Source organism: Mustela nigripes, chromosome 1 (assembly GCF_022355385.1).
Source record: "Mustela nigripes isolate SB6536 chromosome 1, MUSNIG.SB6536, whole genome shotgun sequence".
Lineage (NCBI taxonomy): Eukaryota > Metazoa > Chordata > Mammalia > Carnivora > Mustelidae > Mustela > Mustela nigripes.
This window is the reverse complement of record NC_081557.1, coordinates 19,917,180-19,937,655: the sequence shown is the minus strand read 5'-3', so window position 1 is coordinate 19,937,655 and position 20,476 is coordinate 19,917,180. Positions and strand designations below refer to the sequence as shown.

Here is a 20,476-nt window from a genome sequence, read left to right as displayed (position 1 = left end):
GCGAGGCGGAGCTGCTAGCAGGAGAGGGGCCCCGGAAGAGTGCGGGGAGTCCCCGCAAGGGTGCAGGGAGTCCCCGCCTGTGAGGCTCTGCTGGGTGGCAAGGGACGGGTGCTGGGAACAGACAGGCAGGTAGGGCGCCAGGATGGCCCCGGGAGACCCACTCAGGTGCCTTGAGAGTTTGAGGACCAGGGCTAAGCATCTGGGCACGGCAGAGGGCGAGGGCTGTGAGGTTGGAGAGACCTGGTTCAAATCCCTGCCCGGCCACTTAGCAGCTGGGTGCCCCCTCCAGCCTCGAGCCCTCGTTGGTAAAACGGAGGTCATTCCAGCACCTACCCTGCTTATTCGTGGGGCACAAAAGAAACACAAGTAGGCGGAAAGGCCTTTTCGAAGGAAGAGCTGGCTACCTTCTGTGTGTTCTCTCACCTCATCCTCCCCGCTTTCCAGGTGGGGCATCTGGAACGTGGAGGGGCCTGTGTGGGAGGTTGGACCAGAGTCAAGGCCTCACCCCAAAGCCTGGGCTCCAGTGCCCAACTGTCCCTCACAAAGCCGCCCCCCTACCCACCGCGGCTCCTCCTGTTTCTGCCGCTCCCTCCTCCCAGCACCTCCCCTCCCGCACCCGGAGCAGGAGGCTCCGGGGAGACGGCCCCTCCCGGGAGATACTAAAGCCCGGACTGAGCGGGGCCAAGGCAGCACGTGACTCAGCAGGGAGGCCATGAGGAGCTTCACATAGAGGGAGGAACGCCTGTCCCAGCCTTTAGCAGCAGGAAAGGGGTCACAGAGTGCCCCGTGGGAAGGAGGAAGGGCCATTTCCTCCAAGCAGAAATCTCTGAGCAGAGACGTGAATGACACCATCAATGTTACCGTGTGGCCAAACCCAAGCCACCACACTGGGCTCCTCAGCCCCTGTGAGCAAGGCAGTGGAAGACCCCTATATCCCCGCAGACCTTGAAGACCACAGGCCCCGAGCCACCCAATCCCTGAACCAGAGGCCTCTGGGACCCCGTTCGGCCATCATACTGGAAATCAGAGGCTCTGGATTCTGGCTGGGTGGACTTGGTCCCCTCACTCCTCATGTGGGACAGAGGCAGGAACTTCGAGAGTCAATAAAGTGGGGGTACAGGGGATGGAAAGAGACAGACAGCCCTCCCCAGACTCACAAAAGCAAAGCCCTGTCGCCCTAGAGCCAATTCTGGCCATTAGTGTGCACGGAGAGGAGGTTTCCCCAGAGCTCTGGCGAGGATGCCAGCATGGCGGTGCCATGAGGAGATGTGTGGCATTGCCTGCCATGGAACGAGAGCTTGGTGGCCCCAGGAAGGGGCAGCCAGGCTCGCTGGGGCCTGCCCCATCCAACGGAGTCCAAGCATGGCAGGATCCAAGCAGCCAGGAGCCAGGCCACCACACAGCTGTGAGGCTGTCTGCCAGCCTGGGTATTTTTAGGGTGTCCTCCTTTTCGTGCCCAAATCTGAAATGTCTGGATACTTTTTTCCTAATGGTGGTTCCAATTCCCCATGTATCTAATACTCATTTGAATGATTCATGGAAAAATGCCTTAGCTACCAATTCTTTTGTGCCACAGACAGTGTGGATTTTAAATAATGAGATATCTGCGCGCGCGCGCGCACACACACACGTATAGTAGCTGAGCTACTACAATTGCGTCCAGACAACAACCCAAGTCATTCAGAAACTCTGTGGCTGTGCGTTAGAGCACTGGGGGTGGGGAGTTCTCCCAGGAGGAAAGCCAGAGGGCAGCCACCGAGACAGCCAAGGGGTTCTGGGCGTCACGGCTGCAGAGGAGCCCCTCCCTGGCCTGCCCCATGGCCCCATGGCCAATGGCCATGGTCACCACCAGAGGGCCAAGAGGCCTAGGCCACAGCAGTGGACCCAAAGAAGGTTTGTCATCTTCTCCCAGCCACCTGTGCTTGGGTGACGAGGGTTTCGTCTAGCCCCCTGGGGACCTCACCAAACAACCAGCGAGTCCTCCCCACCCCTCACATGTTTTCCTTGCCCTTTCTTCTTCCCAGCCCACTCTGGAAACCACAATTTCTGCACAAAGCAGAAACAGCTGCGACTTAGGGCCTCTGCTCCTGTTCCCCCTTCCTGCCGGGTGCTTCCTTCAGGAAGCCTCCACCCGCTGCCTTCTTGCTCGGGGTCAGGCCCGGAGTGACTTACCTGGGCCCTGCATTCACCCTCCATCCCCAAGACAGTGACGATCTAATAATGACGCTGGTCATAATCACAGCAGTGGTATCCTTTACTGGGAGCCTACTATGTGTGTGTCCCTGGGCCACCGCTGCTTCATGCCTCTTGTCACACACACAGTCGTTCGTGTATAGAGGTTGTGAGCAGAGCCTCTGTGGTCTTGGCAAGTCACCAAACCTCTCTCTGCCTCCACTTCTTCATCTGTCCACTGGGGCCGTGAAGCCCATGCGTTTCCTGAGGGCATACTCAAGAGCACACAGCTGGCAAGCACTCAGCACGGTGCCCAGCACCTCCTAAGTGCTCGGGAAGTGTTGATTGTCACGATTGAACCCTTACAATGGCTTCAGTGCCACTGTTTACAGCAGAGGAGGCTGAAGCTCAGGGAGGCCTGAAACCTTGCACAAAGTTCTCAGGGTCCATGAGCGCTGTTCGTGCCCAGCCTGGGCCACTGCATTCTCAACCTGCAATGTTGGCCATAGGTCCACAGGATATCCCCTATTTCCATGATGGTGGTTTTGAACGAGCTGGGACGCATCACACCTTTGTTTTTTGTGACTGTGGGGGCACCAGAGAAGTGGGCCTGGCTGCGGAGCAGGAGTGAGGACCACAAAGTTGATGAGATCTGACACCTCTCCAAGGCAGCAGCCTGATGGGGTGGGGCTCCTTCCTCCTCCATGTGGCACAGAGCACTCCCCTGCCTGGGCAGTCTCCCTCTCTAGGGACTGCTGAGCAGGGGAATGCGTGCCGACCGTGCTTTCTCGTTCAAGGGCAAGTCTTTCCCGGGACCTTTACGCACCCAACCCTTGAGCCCCTGGACAGACCCTGCCAGGTAGCCATCTGGCCCACCAGGTGAGGATTATGCCAGCACATATGATGTTCTGGGTGAATCAGAAAAAAGCATCCTCTCCAGGAAGACAAATTTTATAAGCTAGCCCTGTGAGTAAGACTAGACAAGGCAACGAGACAAGGCAACCTGGTCTTCAGGGGGACATGACTCCGTGTTTGTCTCCCACTCGTGCCCCTCACTGGGTCCCCTTGTGCAGTGTAAAACCTTTACATCTGTGCTTTGCAGCCCTGTTGCCAGCCAGGAAGAGAGAGCAGCAGGCCTGGGTCCTGCGACTCTTCAACCACAAACTTACCAGAGGCACGATGCTCTCATCTGTGACTTGAATGGCTGGGGCAGGGCAAGCCTTAGGTCCCTTCCAACAGTGGGAACGTTGGCCTCACCCTGATCACAGGGCTGCCCTTGACGGGGGGTCTGTTCCCAGCCAGACACTGTCCTTAGTGCTTCTCCTCAAAGCTCTCACTCACCCACTAGCACTTTTCCAGGCAGCTGTGAATACCTGTGTTTATAAAGGGGTGCCTGAATGCCAGCGAGTCCAGGAAGAGAGTGTTAGAGCAGGAACATCCGAGACACAAGCCACAATCCATTCTGAGCCTCGACGACCCCAGGCTGCCCCCACCTGGGGGGAAGGGCATGACTGTAGGCCAGGGCCGTGCCCGTGTGGGCCACAGTCCACCCATGGAGCAGCCCCGGCAGGACCCTTACCGTTCGTTGTTCAGGGCCATCCTCGGGGGGTCCAGGTTGGGGTTCTCCATGGACTCCATCTGTGGACAGCGCAGGAAGTAGTAGAGCGTGTGGAGGGCGTCGGGGGACCAGGTGATGGGCTGGGGTGGCTGGCGGGCCTGGCGGGCGGGGCTGGAGCCCGGGCATAGCGGCCGGCGGCCCTGCATGTGGTGCATGGCGCGGGATACCAGGTCACCTGCGGGGAGGGTGGCGGGGGTTGGGGGGAAAAAAGAAGTCTGAGGTCACCACCCCTATGCTTCCAAGGCTCCTCGTGGCTGCAGAGAAGCGGCTCCCCTGCAGTGGTGCCTAATTACTGTTTACCCCAGAGCCGGCAGGCGGAGGTGGGAACCGTCACCTAGACACGCAATAGCCATTTCGGTTTCCTTTCCCTGCCAGTCTCGCCCGAACTGCCGAGCCCCAGACTTGGCAGGGCCGGTCTGCTTCAGAACTTATGCTAATGTGGTTTCTCTTTCGACATCATCCTCTCTCCACCACCCAGTGGGCCTTTCCCCAGCTCTTTGACGGAGGGAGTCCTGGCCTCTGACACGCAGCGCCCCCGGGTGCGGTGGCCCTCCCTCGTGCCATCCTGCACCAAGGCCAGGTGCTTCTGCTGGACAGGGCCCTCCATCTCCAATACATCAGGTTAGGTGACAGCGGCCACTGGCCCTGAGGGCTCACTGTGTGCCGAGTGTGCGGTTTCCCAGAAATGGGCTTCCATTCGATCCTTTTATAATAGTAACACTGGGGCCCAGTATTATCCCCATTTTACAGGTGAAGAAATGGAGGCTTATCTGGAAAACAAATCCTTAACTGACTCCCTGCATTTCCCCAGTCACAGGGAGGCCACGGTGCAAAGAGCTTAACCAGCCAAAGTCCTGTGCCTAGTAAATGGTAGGGTCTAGATCTGTAGCAGGCCTCTTTGACTCCAAAGTCCATGAACTGAACTGTGACCCAGGCCTGACCCACTAACGTCTGTGGGGTCCTCGGGTCCCCATATCCTGCACGGGGTTAGTGCCTAAGTCAAGTCTTTTGAATATCCTAGTGGCCTGGGACAGGAAACGTCCCGTCATTGTGTGAGGCCACAATGCTGAGACAGGATGGGCCGCACAGCCCCCTGCACCTGCGCGCCCCTGCCCCCTTCCATTCTCCTTGGGCCTGAGAACTGACGGGGGCCTTGACCGGGGACCAGCTCCCCCCCAACATGTGGCAGTTCCTTAGAGATGGCCCCTTCCAGAGAAAGCTTCTGGACAAGGCTGGCCCTAAGTCGAGAGAAACAGGCAGGTTTTCCTCTGATGAAGATCATTCGGGGAGTGGCAGAACCAGTTCATTTATTCAATTAACCTTTGTGATTTGGCCTCCGTGAGTCTGGTTCTCTGCTCCACAGAGTCCCCAGCACCCTGCACGGGGTCTGCTGCCTGACGGGCGCCCCCCAGACATTTACAAAATCAAGAAATCTCCTCACACAATCATTTCACTTTAAAATACAGCTTCTGGGGGCACTTGGGTGATTCAGTGGGTTAAGCCTCTGCCTTCAGCTCATGTCATGATCCCAGGGTCCTGGGATTGAGCCCCACATCGGGCTCTCTGCTCAGCAGAGAACCTGCCTCTCTGCCTACTTGTGATCTCTGTCTGTCAAATAAATAAATAAAATCTTAAAATAAAATAAAATAAAATACAGCTTCTGGTGGGGCTCAACTTGAGTCCATTAGCGGCCAGGTTCTCCTAGGAGAGCCTCAGCGACGGTGTCTGGCTTCCAAGCAGGGAAAATGACACCCCTGGAACTGGAGATCTCCACTGGGAAAGAGACCTCCACATCTCCCTCCCCTTCCTCTCTCCACACCTGACTCTGCTCGTCCCTGAGATTGTAGCCCAGCTGGGGGGTACCTCGTGACTTACGGACACCTGGCTCCCATCCCCAAGACTGATTTAATTGGTCTGGGCAGGACCCGGGCATCCTCTTTTGTAGATGTTCCTGCAGTGAATCTCGTGTCCAGTGAGGTTATCGACTCGCCAGGTTAACGGACGAGAGCCCAGATTCCAGAGTCAGACACGCCTGGCTTCCAGTCAGGGCTCTGCTATTTCCAGTGAGGGGCCTTACAGAAGTTTCTCATCAGTGCCTCCCTTTCCTCATCTGTACAATGAGATCTACCTATCTAACCTCAGAATCGTGAGGATTCAAATAAATAATAAATGTGAGGCACTTAACATCATGCTTGGCACAGAGTACTTGTACAGATGAATTACACCATTATCATTGCTGTCCTAGGACTATTACTCCTCTATCCTCCAGGCCGCCTGCTGCAGGGCTCTCTCTTCCAGGGTTCTTTTCCACGTAGTCAAGCCTTACCCCACATTTCCCACCACAGGCAGGACGGGAGGAGTCTGAGCCCGGAGTCTGAGCCCGGAGATGCCAGGTCCCACCCCGCCCTCGGGCTCCCGGGTGGCAGAAACTGCTGTGGACAATCGCCAGGCTGACCCGCCCCCTAGCAGCTAGTTGTGCGGCTAAGTTGGCTGCCACCAGCTGAAACCTGGCTTCCATTTCTCCAGGTCAAAATGGCATAACTTTTGGCAGCATCACAGGACCACAAGGAGGAGAAGTGAGAGAGTCCCCGATAGCATCATCAAAGAGAGACCTTGTGGCAACACTTCAAAGGCTTGACAGGTAGAAGCCATTATCGTTAATTATGTTTATGATCGTTTTATTGTTCTTGGTGTAGAACCCTTTGGCAGCACATTTCCAGCCAGAATCAAGGAATAAATGGAAGGGACCCTGAAGCATTCCCTGAAAGGAAGGCGGGTACAGAGAGAGGCCTTCCAAAGATTTGGGCCAGGGAAGGGGGGTGGGGACCACAAAGGAGGCAGAATGGCCGCTGGAGAGGCAAGTCCCCAGCCTCTCGGCTCCGAGCTCTGGGTCCAGCTGCGTGCCGTTGGTCTCTCAGATCAAGAAGCAGATGCCCGCAGACAACTATGAGGAGGCACCGAAAACTCACACTGCTCGGCAGCCCCCCTTACGGCCAAAGCCAACCCCTCGCCCTAGGTGTCCTCCCCAGGGGAGACCTTCCTCCCTGCTTCCTCATATCTTCTAGGCTCGAGAGATGGGAAAAATAGACTAGATCTCATCTAATCTCCACAGCCTCCCTGTGGGGGAGATATTTCCATTTTACAAACAAGGAAACAGGCTCGGAGAAGTTAAAGGACTTGTCCCGGCTGTACTAGTAAGTTAACCAGTCGGGACTCAGCCCGGGGACCCTGAATCCCAAACGTATGCTCTGGGTCATGGCTCCGTGAGTGTGTGGTCTGGGCCCTGGGACAGGGCTGCAAACTGTTTGTTACTGTTTGTCGCGGGGTCACAGCAAGCTAATTTTAGAAACTGAGAGCGACCTTTAGCAGAGTCTCATGGCGATTTGACAGAGTGATCTTTTGTCTCATCATTTTTAAAAAACTGGCTTGTGTGTTGTGTCTTTGGTTTCATGTTTCCTGACATATGTTTTCTGTTCTATTTTTACAAAGGTTTCAGTCTGCAACAGGGTCATAGCACAGAATCCGGGCCCGTCACCCCAGCTGCCTGGCGATGCCGTGGCCCGGACTGGCCTGCACTCTTGCTTTCGTGCACGTGGGCGCCCAGAGCCGCTCCAGAAATGTCCTCGTACTTGAGAATCCGCTGATCCTAAGCGGGATGAAACCTAAGCCTGAAGCCCAGAAACGCCCACAAGGCACGGGAAAGTAAGCTGGCGCTGCTGGCTGATCAGGAGAGCCCCGGGGAGAGGCACCGTGGGCTTCTCATCTGTCCAACCCTCATTATGAGCCATCAAATAAAAACAGCAGGCAAGAGTCTGCAAGGTGACTCTGCCTTTAAGATGAGGCCTCTGCCGTCTGGCTCCCTTTACAAAGAAATGCTTAGTCTTGTTTATCTCATATTCCCTCCCATTTACCTTTGCACGGGGAGAAAGGAAGAGGGAAAAATACAAGTGCCTACATTCTCTGTGCCGTTGGGCCCGAGACAAGAGAGAAACTTCCAGGCAGGCCGGTCCTGGCTGGGTGCAGGGAGTTAATGCATGTTAAACCCACGGTAAACTTTTCGGTACGAGGAGCTCAGTGCCAAGTATCAGTGGCCTCATTAAGGTCTTTAGTCTCAGAGAGAAAATCTCCACTACCTGCCTCCACCTCTGTCTCCTCCCTCTCTCACTGTGGGTTAGCAAAAACCCTGGTTTCAGGGTGGGGAGGTGGGGCAACGTGGCTTGTGACCAGCCTCTTTGGTCGCCTGTGAAAAGATGCGAGAGAGGAATGCTTCTTCCCTTTGCCCCAAGGATCCACTGGGCCAGGATGTGGACTCACCCTAGGTGGGTTTTAGGAGGCAAACACTGGACAATACAGAACTCATTTCTTTACACACACACGGCATCAGGTACATTCTAATCATGGGAATACAATACAGCAGGAATAAAACAGAAAGTCTAGTCTCATGAAGCTGACATTCTAGTCAAGGGAGAGAGATGAAAGACCATTTACAAGTGAATCCATGATACATTTTAAATGGTGACTGTCCTTTGAATGAACTAAAGTTGTAAGGAGGGAGACTGAGGAATGAGAATGGGGGACTCATCTACACAGGGGATGCTCAGGGAAGGCCTAATAAGGTATCATTTGGGCAGAGGCTTGAAGAACATGAGATGAAGGACCAACATAGTTGGGTATGTGGAGGAAATGGTCACAGGCAGAGGGGAAAGCCAGTGCAAAGGCCCTGGGGAGGGAGGATCCTGGCCAGGACGCCAGGGTGGCGGGAGCACAGTCCATAAGAGAGGCGGAGTAGGCGATGAAGCCAAATCATATACTGGATTTGGGGGGGACATGGTGAGAATTGGGGATTTCAATGAGTGAGCTGGGAAGCCATGGGAGGGTGGAGGGGACACTGAGCAGATGAGTGACTCAATGTAATTTGTGTTGACATGGCCCTAGATTGGGCTGAGTTGATAGAAGTGGAGGTGGCCAAAGGGGCAAACTAAAACTTGGGATGTTTTTAGAAGGTAGAACCAATAGGGGCTGAACGATGACCAGCCCTTCCCTTAAGGAAAGTTTCTGAATGGCTCTCCCTTTGCCTGGTTGTACACTATCCTGGGCACAGAGGCCGCCATGGTAAAAGGCAAAGGACCAGGCTCCAATCCTGATGTCAGCTATTAGAGATGCTGGTGTCTGGGCTGCTGGCCACATCTAGGAAGCTCACAGCCCCAGGCTAGTAGAAGGGTGGCCACTTGAGCCAGACATACCTAAGCCCACTTCCTACAGGGTGCTGGGGCAGCCGTGCACTAGCCCTGACTTCTGTGATGCCCCCAGGAGACTGGGCTGGAAGTCCTGCCTTCTCATCCAGCCCTAGGATGAAGCTGCTCTGTGATCTTGAACCAGGCACTTTCTTTCCTGCTCTGGGAAGGGGGAGGAAGGGGGAGGGGAAGAAGGATGGAGGGAAGGTGCTGTGTCCTGAAGAAGCAAAGTGGCTGCCATTCGCCATGCAGAAAGCTCCAGGACATCACAGACATGCGGAGGCTTGAGCAGAGTGAGACTGCACCTGTTTCCATACCACGAGTTCCGACCCCTGTGTAGTGTCTCCGCCCACCACTGGCCAGTCTCACGGGGCTGCCAGGCAGAACTAAGGAGGAGGAGTATGCGGTCTGATTTCTTAAACAACTGGGACAATGAGCAAGAGGTCGGGAGATGCACGCAATTCCCTGCCTAGCACTTTCCTTTAAGAGAAGCAGCTGCCAAACAGGAATGACCCAGTCTGATGGGTTTCCAGCTGTGTTCCGCAGGGCCTGAGGTCCCAGGGGAGGCCCAGGTGGCCCTGCCGTGGCTGTAGCACCCCAGCACAACTAACGTCAGCCAGAAGAGCTCTGCTTTGATCTCTCGTTTTCTACACTGAGATTTCCAGGGGTGCTTTAAGAACAAGTAGCAGGTGTAACTGCAGAGCGCGGCGGGCCGGGTGGGGGAAATGAATGAATGACTCGGGTTGGCTATAGCATGCTGACCTGCATGACGATGCAAGCTCCCCCTGACCGCTGCCCTGCAGGAAGGGGGCGCAGACGCACTGGGGCGTCTGAGGGCCAGACTTATGTCCATGCTTATGGGCCACCCATTTGCAACCTCTGGCCTAGAAGGACCTGGCTTTCAGAGGCAGCATGAAGGAGGAGGAGGAGGCCGGAATCCAGAAGGGGAGCTCTTCCCTGACTTCCCCCTTAGAGCCAGCTAGACCAGGGTGCACCGCACTTACTCAGCTCTGATATGCTCCCCACGCAGGTGGCCAGGAGGGACTGCTCCAGCGTCCGGAGCTCCAGCTGCGCGTAGGCATCGGCTCGCTCGTCGTGGCCCAGGGACCCACCGTTGTAAGGACTGAAGTACGCGGGGAGGGAGAGGACACCTGTGTTGTGGAAATGGGTAGACAGGTAAGTTCAGGAGGGAAGCAAGGGTCCACAGGCCCAGCCCTGCAGCTTCTGGTAGAGTGGGGGTCGGTGGGGGGGGGGTTGGTGAGGCAAATGTCAAAGCTGCACTTGAGGGCATCTGAGTCCTACAGAAGCCAGAAGGGGGAGCAGTCCCCTTGGAGAGGTGGTTTCTGGGAGCTGCATGAGGAACTGGGCTGCCCGAGCTCCTAGGCTATAAAAGAATGCATTCACTCATTCACTTCCTCATTCACTGAATACTGAGTGTCTCCTTGGCCCAGGCCTTGCACAACATTCAGGACACTAGGGGACAAAGAGACCTGGCTTTGCCTTCATGGACCTCAGAAGCTGTGAATGTCCACCGTGCCCATCCAAAGGGTGGGACCCCCCTACACCCCGAATCCTCTCACTGCCTCATGCTGCTTCCGTTCCCACTTCTGCCAAGAAAGGGATGAGGACAAACCACAGAGAAAGGGACACGGTCTTCTCTGCTCTAAGAAGGGGATGCGTCCCAGGCACTGGCCAAGTCCAATTAATGTTTTTCATTAGCACTTCAGTGCTAGAGGGACAGAGCTGTCAGAATCAATCCCAGAGGGTGACAGCCTGTAAATTTCTCCAGCTCAATGTGGCTTCTTAGAAAGCACCAGAAAAGCAAAATTGGACCGGCTTAAAATTACATGTTGGTTCTTAAGAGCCCGTGGCCACAGAGATTCCCAGCCTTCGGCAACTGCTGTTTCTTCGGTCAATGCGTCTTTGTCTGACACCCCCATGAACTTATTATTATTATTATTATTATTATTTATTTATTTATTTATTTATTTATTTAAAGAAAAACACCCACAGGAATTTAATCGGTCACTTTTGGGAAGACCTCTTAAAATTCCTTGAGATAGCTGGAGAGCCCCTGGGATGTGGCCAGATGCAGGGTAGAATCGCCTAACCTGCGCACAGAACTGTAATGAGGAAGGCGACCGCCAGGGACAGAGCCTTGGAGGTGGGATGTTCGGGTTCCTGATCCTGGCTCTGTCACTTAACCAGCCGTGCGATCTTGGGCCAGTGACTTCCCTTCTCTGTGCCTTGGGTTCCTTGTGCACTAGCTAAGGAGAAAGCAAGCACCTGGCTCATGGTGTAGCTGTGAGGACTAACTGGGCTGTGGGCATCCGTGCCTGCATCAGCCGCGTTAACAAGGAAGGGCTCTGTCAGGAGCCTTCATCTCCATCACGAGCTTACTCTTTCTACAAGGTTGGCACTGCTGTCTCCAATTTAGATACTGAGGGACTGATGTTCAGAGAGTTTGAGTCACTTGTTCAACTTAGTGACAGAGCCAGGAGCTGAATCTGGATGTGATGGGCTCGCAAATGGGTACACGTCTCCCCCAACTTGCAAGCACACATCTGAGGAGCACCCCGCTGAGGCCATCCCAGTGCGCGGGCTGATACTGCACATTACCGCTGCGCAGTTCACCCAAGGAGTCCCCCACTGCATCCCACGGGGCAAACACACACAACAGTCGTCCTCTTTCCCAGACGCTGGCAGTGTTCTCTGACCGCTCTGCTGACAGTCCGCCCTGCTGTCCTTGCGGGGCCTCCCCCTGACCCCGCCTCCTCCGTGCTGCCTCACTGCCCCCCTCCCACCGAATCCCATCACCCCTCCTGTGTGGCGGTGGCCCCTCCTATCACATCTGGTGCTGACATGGTGAGGCAGGGCATCAAAGCACTGTTTCCAGTGGGAGAAGGAGGAAAGCATGGTGGGGATCCTCCTGCCCCCCAGCCCTGTGCCCCGAGGCAGAAACTCTCCCTGATGGCTGAGTACCCAAACACATTAGGAAGAGCTGACTCTGAGCATTAAAACAAGTAAAACAAAAGAGAATTCGGTCCCCCCAACACACACACACACACACACACGCATGCACGCACGCACACACGTTCCAACCCATAACACGAACATTTGGGAGAGTTTCCACACATCCATGGGTCCTGTGCAGGCTCTGCTCCCCCTCCCTTCTTCATTATTAATCTGCAGAAACAACACTGGGGACATGTGGATCAAATTTACAGTGCTTAGGGCAAGGGAATAGGAAATTCAGCTGATTTGTCAAAGGATTCCCAGAGAGAAATATTATGTCAATGGATCCAGTAACAGGAGCCGGCAGGTCCATTAATAATAGTTCCCATTTTCCTAGTCATCGCCCACCATAGGGGCTTTCACTTAATATTGTGGCAAAAGTAATTATGAACCTATTATTAATAATATTAATGGATGGCATCATAGCTTTTGCATAGTGCCTCTTGTTTTTAAGAGACATTCAGCATTGTTCTCCCAGCGTGAGAGGCAGGGCACTCACTGTCAGTAACGGCCACAGCCGGCTATCACTCAGGGCTTCTCGTGTGCTGGCCTCTGTAATAATCCCCCAAACTGCAGGATGCACTCTGCGCCCATCTCGCAGATGGGGAAACCAAGGCCGCCAGAAGACTCGTCCAAGGTTAATGATGGGCAGACACTACTGGGTCTAGAATTTCAATCTCTTGGCTCCCAAAATGCTGAAAGGAAATGATGCCCTGACTGCGGCCACCTCATCCTTTAAATGGCCCCAGGAGATTTGCAAGAAGAGGGGTTCCGTTCTGTGTCAGCCTGGGGTTTGACAGGAGGAAAGAGAAACTACAACATAGAAACGGGACTTTCCTTTTAATGGGTCCCCAGGCACTTCTTGCCAAGGATCCCTGGAGGTCTCCCGTGGAAGTCTGCAGACAGAAGCTGTCCCCTTATTCCCTTGATCTTTCCAGAATGTAGTTCTACAACTTGGGTTCCACATGTGCCCCTACGAAAGCCTTTTTTTATGTCAATCTGAAATTCACAAACGCTGTTCCTCAGCAGCTCTCACTGGAGATGGGAAATCTTTACGTCCTCTCCACACCTCCTTCCTTATCCCACACGCACTCCCAGCCTTATGACAAGGCCTGTCCAGCACAAGGCCATTCTGGAAAAAGAGATGTCACACCACACACACACCACACACACACACACACACACACATGCACGCACACATACACCCCAAAAGAAAAGAAAGAGCGTCTCTCTCCTTTTTTTTCCATTTTTGTAAAATCCTTGGGAGAAACTGTTTGTTTCCATCCGGATTAAAAAGCAAGCAAGTTGGACTGTTTCCCTTGATGAGTTAATAAGGACATCCCTGATCATTCCCTGTCGTACTCTGTGAAAGTGACGGAGAAAACCCTCACGCATCACTCCCTTATTCCTGCGATGAGTCCTACGGAGTCAGTCAGAAGCAGTCACCCTTTACCCCCTCGCCGGTACAAGGAGCATCTCTCTTCAGACACTGTTCCCCTCGAATGTGCTCTGGCTGCATGTGAAGCTCTGCATTCCTCAATCTATACACAGAACCGTCACCTGCCCTCACTCAATTTTGCTCAGTCTGGTTGCCCAACTCCCGAATCTCCGAGCTCATTATCTCATTCCCCAAAGCCGCGGCCGCCTCCTCCCTTGTTCCCTCCTGAGCACAGTGCCACATCCGCCCAGTTGCACAAGGACAGCCCGTGAGTCACCCCTATCAAGCCTCCCTCTCCTCCTCCACCCACCTGATCCATGGATCAAGGGCAAGCCTCACTGCTTTGACCACCTGGGTGTCTCAGAACCCCACCGCTGCCAGGACCCCAGCCCAGGCCACTCCCTTCCCTCAGCAGACACTCACCTGTCTCCTCCTTCCAGTCTTGTCCATCCCTGCTGTCCCTTACTCAGCTCAGTACTCCTCCTCACTTCCACTCGGTACTCTTCAGTGACTCCCCACCGCCCCCCAACAGGGGCAAATACCTTTCCACAGCTAACAATGGAGCATTTTCTTTCTCTGAAATTTAGGGACCAGCTCTGTTCCACCGGTGAATGGGGGAAATCCCCAGCACCGCCCAGGAATTCACGGGAGTCAAGAAGCCTACGCATATCTGATCCCTGTGTCTCCAAGAGTTTTGTGAGTTTGGTCTCTTGGCTCTGCGCCAGCCCTGGGCTCGGAAAAGCAACACTTTCTACCCAAGAGATTCTCCGCTGGTGCCCAGAGAGGGCGCCACTGAGTCAAGTGGGAAAGCCACTGAGCCTAGGCTGGGAACCTGCCTCCTTGCTGGCGGTTGCCAACCAGGAATCAGCCTGGGTTTCAGTTCCCCGGGGTGCCAGCTCCTGCAAGCAAGCGGCCAGCCCGAAGCAGATGGACAGCACACGGGGCTGACAAACCAGACTTTCAGTGCTAAAGCTTTTCAGAAGCAGGGCTCAGGCCAAAGGCCAAATCCATGGGGATGCCATTCTCTTCTCTATGAAACACTGGGGTAGCGTCCTGGCTTCTCGAGCCTTCTCTGGCACGGACCCTGCGCTCCGGCTGGCCTGTGTGCTCCAGCACTGGTGCATAGCGCTCAAAACCTTCTCCCTGCCTCTGTTCCACTACCTAACTTGCCAAGTGTCCACAGCGGGAACAAATAGACCCTGTGATTACCACTTCCCATGGTTTGATTTCCCCCACTGCCATCTTACCCCCTCCCCAGTACACACACGCACAACTTTAAATGTAAAGAAGATGTCTTTTTTGTGAGAAAACTGGATAGATTTATGGTTCAGCTTTTCTGACCAGTCATCAAAAAACCATCAAGACTGTAATATAACCATACCCCACCCCAACTCAAGAAGTGATTATCAGCCCTCTCCCCAGACTTGTAAATGGCCTTTCCAGGACACGTGACTACAGTGGGCCCAGATCCCCGGCAATCCTGCGTCTCCCACCCTTGCCCGAGACGCTCCCCACTGGATGGGACCCTCCAGCAACTGGCTCAGGGAGGCTCCTTTGTGAAGGCAGCAAAGGCCACTGCCCGTCTCCTGTTTCTTTAAAATGAAAACCGGGATGCTGAGGATTACTCTTTTATTACCCGTGTGAGGAAACTTGGCAGGGTATATTCTGCTGGTTTTCTTAGGAGCTGGAAGCTTGGGTGGGGTTCAGTCCATAAGCTTCTGAAAATAAAAATTATATTGCCCCACTGAATGGTTTCCAAATAGCCTGTATAATCCAACACTTTTTACTTTTTAAAAAAGTGTTTCCATTCTCTGATCTGGAATTTTATATAGAGCACGTTTAATGCCCAGTGTTGGATATTAGTCATACTGAAACAAAGTGCTGAAAAGTTAAAGCATGACTAGTTTTTGGAGAGACCCAAATGGAGCACAAGGACAGTCAGTTCTAGAAAAACGTCACTGAGTGGTACTTCTCCTGACATTCTGAGTCCAGGAAAAGGTTGGGGGTGGGTGTTGAGGCAGGGTTGGGGGGGTGGGGAAGGTGGGAAGGAAATAGGAAGGAAAAACCTGGCAAACTGTCCATCATTCATGTAAAACTGATTCATCAAGAATAATGGAAAGCTCATTTAACTCTTGGCCAGAAGCCATCTGAAGATGTGACCATAATGCCATGGGGCTCGAGAGTTCAAGCCGGAGAAGAGGAGAGCCCGGGGGAGACTGGAGTGTGGTTTGAGTTTGGGAAGCAGGTTTTAACCATGGGTTAATAATGAGTGGAGGGGGCGCCTGGTGGCTCAGTCGGTTAAGCATCCGACTCTTGATTTCGGCTTGGGTCACGATCGTAGGCTTATGAGACTGAGCCCCATATCAGGCTGGCTCTGTGCTGGGCACGGAGCCTGCTTGATTCTCTCTCCCCCCCTCCCCACTCCAAAAAAAACCCCCAATAATAATGAATAGAAATGGGCTACCCCAGAGTGAGTAGTACTCTAAGCCAGGAATGGGATGAACCCCAGCATCTGAACCCACACAAAGGCCCCAGCAGGGGTCTTATTACTAGAAGCAGGTAGCTAATCCTATTACCAGTACCACTGAGGGACATGGATGATTAGATGGCCGGGTCACTAGGCTAAGGTCACAAAGCTAGAAAATGGCAATAGTGGGATTCAGAGCCAGCCCGTCCGACACTGGAATCCACACGGGTCACCGCCACGGCACCCCCTCCCACGTGGGGCTCTCCCCATTCAAGCCCAGGGACAGACACTTGCTTCTGTGCACACCGCTCCTGTTAGCAGTGTGCTTCCCCTTTTTCAGGGTCAGGAAATTAAAAGCCAACAGTGTTGCTCTGGTTCGCACCTGACTCTGACTAAGTTATCGGAACACCAATGGCCAAAGACGGTCATCCGGTTCGGTCAGGCCCAGGGGACTAGGAGCTCACTGTGGAACAGTGAAACAATAATGCACATTTATGACTGCCCAGGAGCCAGGGGCCAGAGAAGCCAGGGCAAGATCAAAGGCGGCTCAAGTACAACGTGTTCATTGCCAGCATCCCCAATTCTCTTTAAAAAGATGATTAAAAAGAAAATGAGTAAAGGCAAAGCTCACCATGAATTCTGGGCTGGAATTCAGCTCCCTCTGGAACCCATGACCGTCGTAGGCCTGCTGGCAGAGGACCTGCTTGGGGCGCTGGCCTCGGGACTGCCTCCTTCCCCTCCAGCTGGCAGCAGCACCTCTGACCTCAGGGCTGACTCACCCAATTCTCAGGGGACTCCAAAGGGGGCCACCATAAAACAATGACAGCCCGAGAAAGTAAGGTGGGGGGTAACCCCGGAATCTCCCTGAGGAATGCTGGCTCCCTGGCATCCTGGCTGCTTGTTTCATTAAGTTACCGATCAGTTCTGTCCTAGACCTGGAGGATGAGTGCTGGGAGCCTCGTAAAAGAACAAACTAGTAGAGATCACAGATTGCTGCTTAATTTGGGGGGAGTAAAAAACCTCATAAAACACAGTCTTTTCATTGCCATTTCTCCTCTTTGCAAGAGAGGGAAATTAAAGCCAGAGTAACCAAGCAGATCAATTTCAGGAAATTAAACCTAAAGGTGAACTCTGGAAAAACCAGCAATAGTCACAACATCAGGCAGTATGGGGCAGAAAACTCACAGTGACCTACTGAGCTTTTTCCCCTGGAAAAACATCTCCATGGTGTTTAGAGTACTTTTAAAGAGATTCTGGGTGGCCTCTCTGCAAAGCATTGATGTAACACATCAAGAACTTGAGTGACCAGGAAGCATGAATCTTGGAACTGCTGCTTCTTAAAAAAAGAAGTCGTCACATGATCGTGGTCCTTTGTCAAATGCTGTCCTTGACCCACACCGGGTGAGCACACGAATTCCTGTGAGCCAAGGCCAACAGAGAGCTACTTTTGTATAAAGGCAACACATTCAGTATGTCTGTGGGTACACACAGTCATCACCCGAAAATATCAGCTTTTTCCCCCCATCAGAGCACATGTTCACCCAGGTAAGAGTGGTTCTCTCTATAGTCTCTTTAAAAATGTTTTGAATCACCATGCTGTCTAATTTTTTTTTTTTTTTACAATGCATAAGATCTATTAGCATAGTAAAATGTGATTATTATAAGGGAAATGGGGAGCGGGGAGAGAGAGAGAGCCTTAGAGAATGAGGAAGGTGACCAGTGCTTCTTCTGAGCAAAGGAATAGCCATAACTTCAAATATGGTAGAAAATTAGTTATCAGAAATTAAATATTTATATAAGAAAACAAGCAAATGTTAAAAAGAAAAATACTATAATCTAGTTACCTGTAAGGAGCACAGAATGGAGGTCATCAATCATAAAAGATAGTTACTGATTTTTTTAAAGACTTTATTTATTTATTTGAGAGAGAGAGGTAGTGCACACGAGCTGGGGTGGGGCAGAGGGAGAGGGAGAAGCAGGCTTCCTGCTGAGCAGGGAGCCCAATGCAGGCTTGATCTGAGGACCCTGGGATTGGACCTGAGCCGAAGGCAGACACTTAACTGATAGAGCCACCCAGGCTTCCCTAGATAGTTATTTCTGCATGGGAGAATTTAAGATGAATTCTTTTTTCTATTAATCTTCATACTTTTTTCCTATGGATTAAATAAATAATGACCACATGTATTTTAATCATTTAATAATAAATTTTAATTTAGTAAAGATAAAACTATTATTACAACCACTGTGAACTCATGGAGCTAAAAAAAAAATGTAAATAAAAGGAAAACCTGGTTGTTTTATAGAATTATTACTACCAAAAAAAAAAAAAGGTAAGAAGGAAGGATATTCCTTTTGGAAGAAATCCAGGCAGAAACCGTTCTACATTGTTAATGAGGAAGTTACGATTTTGACTGCATGCCTCATTCTAAGAATCTGCCCTCTGAGAGCCAGCGCCTTCGCCTGGCCAGGCAGTGGTGACTCTGGGTGGCTCAGGGGCTGTGTCACCATCCAGACTCATGGGGCGTCCTGATAACCTGTCCCAGCTGTGTACCCACTGCACTGAGCCTACGTGATCATGACGCAGCCCTTCCGGTGGCCCAGACCTCCTGCTCCACCATGACGGGTGCAGGCTGCAGTGTGCTGGTAACCAAGGACAGGGACAGCCAGGACAATCTTCACACCATGTGACCAGAATCACCAACTGAGAAAAGTAGCCTGGCGCTACCAGCATCAGTGTGGGGGTCCCAGTGGGCAACCAGGGGTGGGAGAAGAGGCAAAACTCGGCCCAGGTCCGGTTCCTGAGCCACATCTCCTGCTCGGGAGCAGTGCTGCCAGGAGGAAAGAGAGGGGAGCAGACAAGTCTTCAAGATGAAGTCAGCCGGGAGGGGAGGAGAGGAATAAATAAGCCAAGCACCTAAAACACACACACGAGTCACCCCTTGGGGGAGTTAAAAAAGAGGCAACTATCACAAGGTCCAGGGCAGATGGCCAAAGCATTTATTAACAGATCATGAGTCCATTAGTCAGAAATTTACTGCACTAGAGTTCTAACGAATATAACCTGCTTCAGTCGGCTTTGGGTCCCATTCCAAAGGCTTTTGACTGTTAGATTCTCTAGATGATTTAATAGCATGAGTCAGAGAGAAGAGGGTTTAAAATCCAGCTCTGAATCTTATTACCTGTGGGACCTTGGACTAGTTACTTAACATCTCTGAGCCTCAATGTGCTCATCTGTGTAAAAGGCTGGATAGCTCCTAGCTCACAGGATTGAGGATTAAAAGAGGTTAAGCGAGCATTTGGCAAAATGCCTGACACATATAAGTGCGTAGTAAGTTCCCAGGCCAATGGCTTTGGAATAAAACCATCAGATACCATAGTAAAGAACCACCATTAGGAGGAAGGGATGGACCTGAAGCCAATCTATCCCATTATTTTTCCAAAGACCACTGTGGTCTATGTGGATAAAAAATCATGCTTTACTCATGAAAGATGGGTTATTTATTCTGCCTTCGTTCACTTACTCAATTATACAACATTATTGTATATTATTATTGGTATTATACAATATTATATTGTATATATTATCTATATATATATATAACATTATGTATTGATGACCTAATCATGCACCAGAAGTAGCTATGCTCTGGGGATAGAAAAGTGAACAGAGAAGGTCCCTATCCTTGATGTTTGCAGTTGAGGGAAGGAGGGCAGATGGTATACCTACCAACCAGGTCAATATTGTGTGGAGAGGGCTACAGTCAGCACAATAAGCCCAGAGGAAGGGTGTCCAAGCCAGACCATCCAGGGTCAAGGAAGGCTTCCTGGAGGAAGGGATATCTCAGCTGATGACGAGTACATGCCAGTCTGATGAAAGGGTTGGGAGGGTCTTCCAAGGAGAAGAAAAGCCAAATTAGGGTCTGGGGCCGGGGTAGGTTGGGGAGACACCCGATGGGACTGGTCATGAAGTTGTGTTTGCAGAGCAAGGACATTGTCTGCACTAGAGTTTGTGTTTATTTGCAGGAGCCTGGGGGCTGGCTAACAGAGATGTTGCCCTCTCTCCACCCACCCCTGGAGCCAGTATTAATCCAAAGGTTTGCAAACTAAACAGTCAGAGAGTAAATATTTTGGGCTTCTCAGGTCTCAGTCGCAACTGCTCAACATGGCCTGTGTACTGAGCACACACTCTGCGCAAACAAATGTGCATGGCCGTGTTCCATGTATGAAACAATAAACACGGATTTGCATATCATCTCATCTTCATGTGTCATGGCATAGTCTTCTTTTAATGAACTTTTTCCAACCATTTAAAAATGTAAAACTCGGGGTGCCTGGGTGGCTCAGTGGGTTGGGCCACTGCCTTCGGCTTGGGTCATGATCTCAGGGTCCTGGGATTGAGCCCCGCATCGGGCTCTCTGCTCAGCAGGGAGCCTGCTTCCTCCTCTCTCTCTGCCTGCCTCTCTGCCTGCTTGTGATCTCTCTCTGTCAAAAAATAAATAAAATCTTTAAAAAAAAAAAAAAAGTAAAACTCA

At 52.3% G+C, this 20,476-nt stretch overlaps 1 protein-coding gene across 1 annotated transcript in view; it reads right to left on the bottom strand.

Moving 5' to 3' along the window:
- The window catches only part of ABTB2 (ankyrin repeat and BTB domain containing 2), a 174,230-nt gene that overhangs the window by 36,778 nt on the left and 116,976 nt on the right, over positions 1-20,476 (bottom strand). Inside the window, exons 2-3 of the mRNA XM_059405999.1 lie at positions 10,029-10,175; positions 3,752-3,965 (exon numbers count right to left, since the gene is read on the bottom strand). Of these exons, the coding sequence (XP_059261982.1) occupies positions 3,752-3,965; positions 10,029-10,175 (361 nt within the window). The remainder of the gene's footprint in view (positions 1-3,751; positions 3,966-10,028; positions 10,176-20,476) is intronic.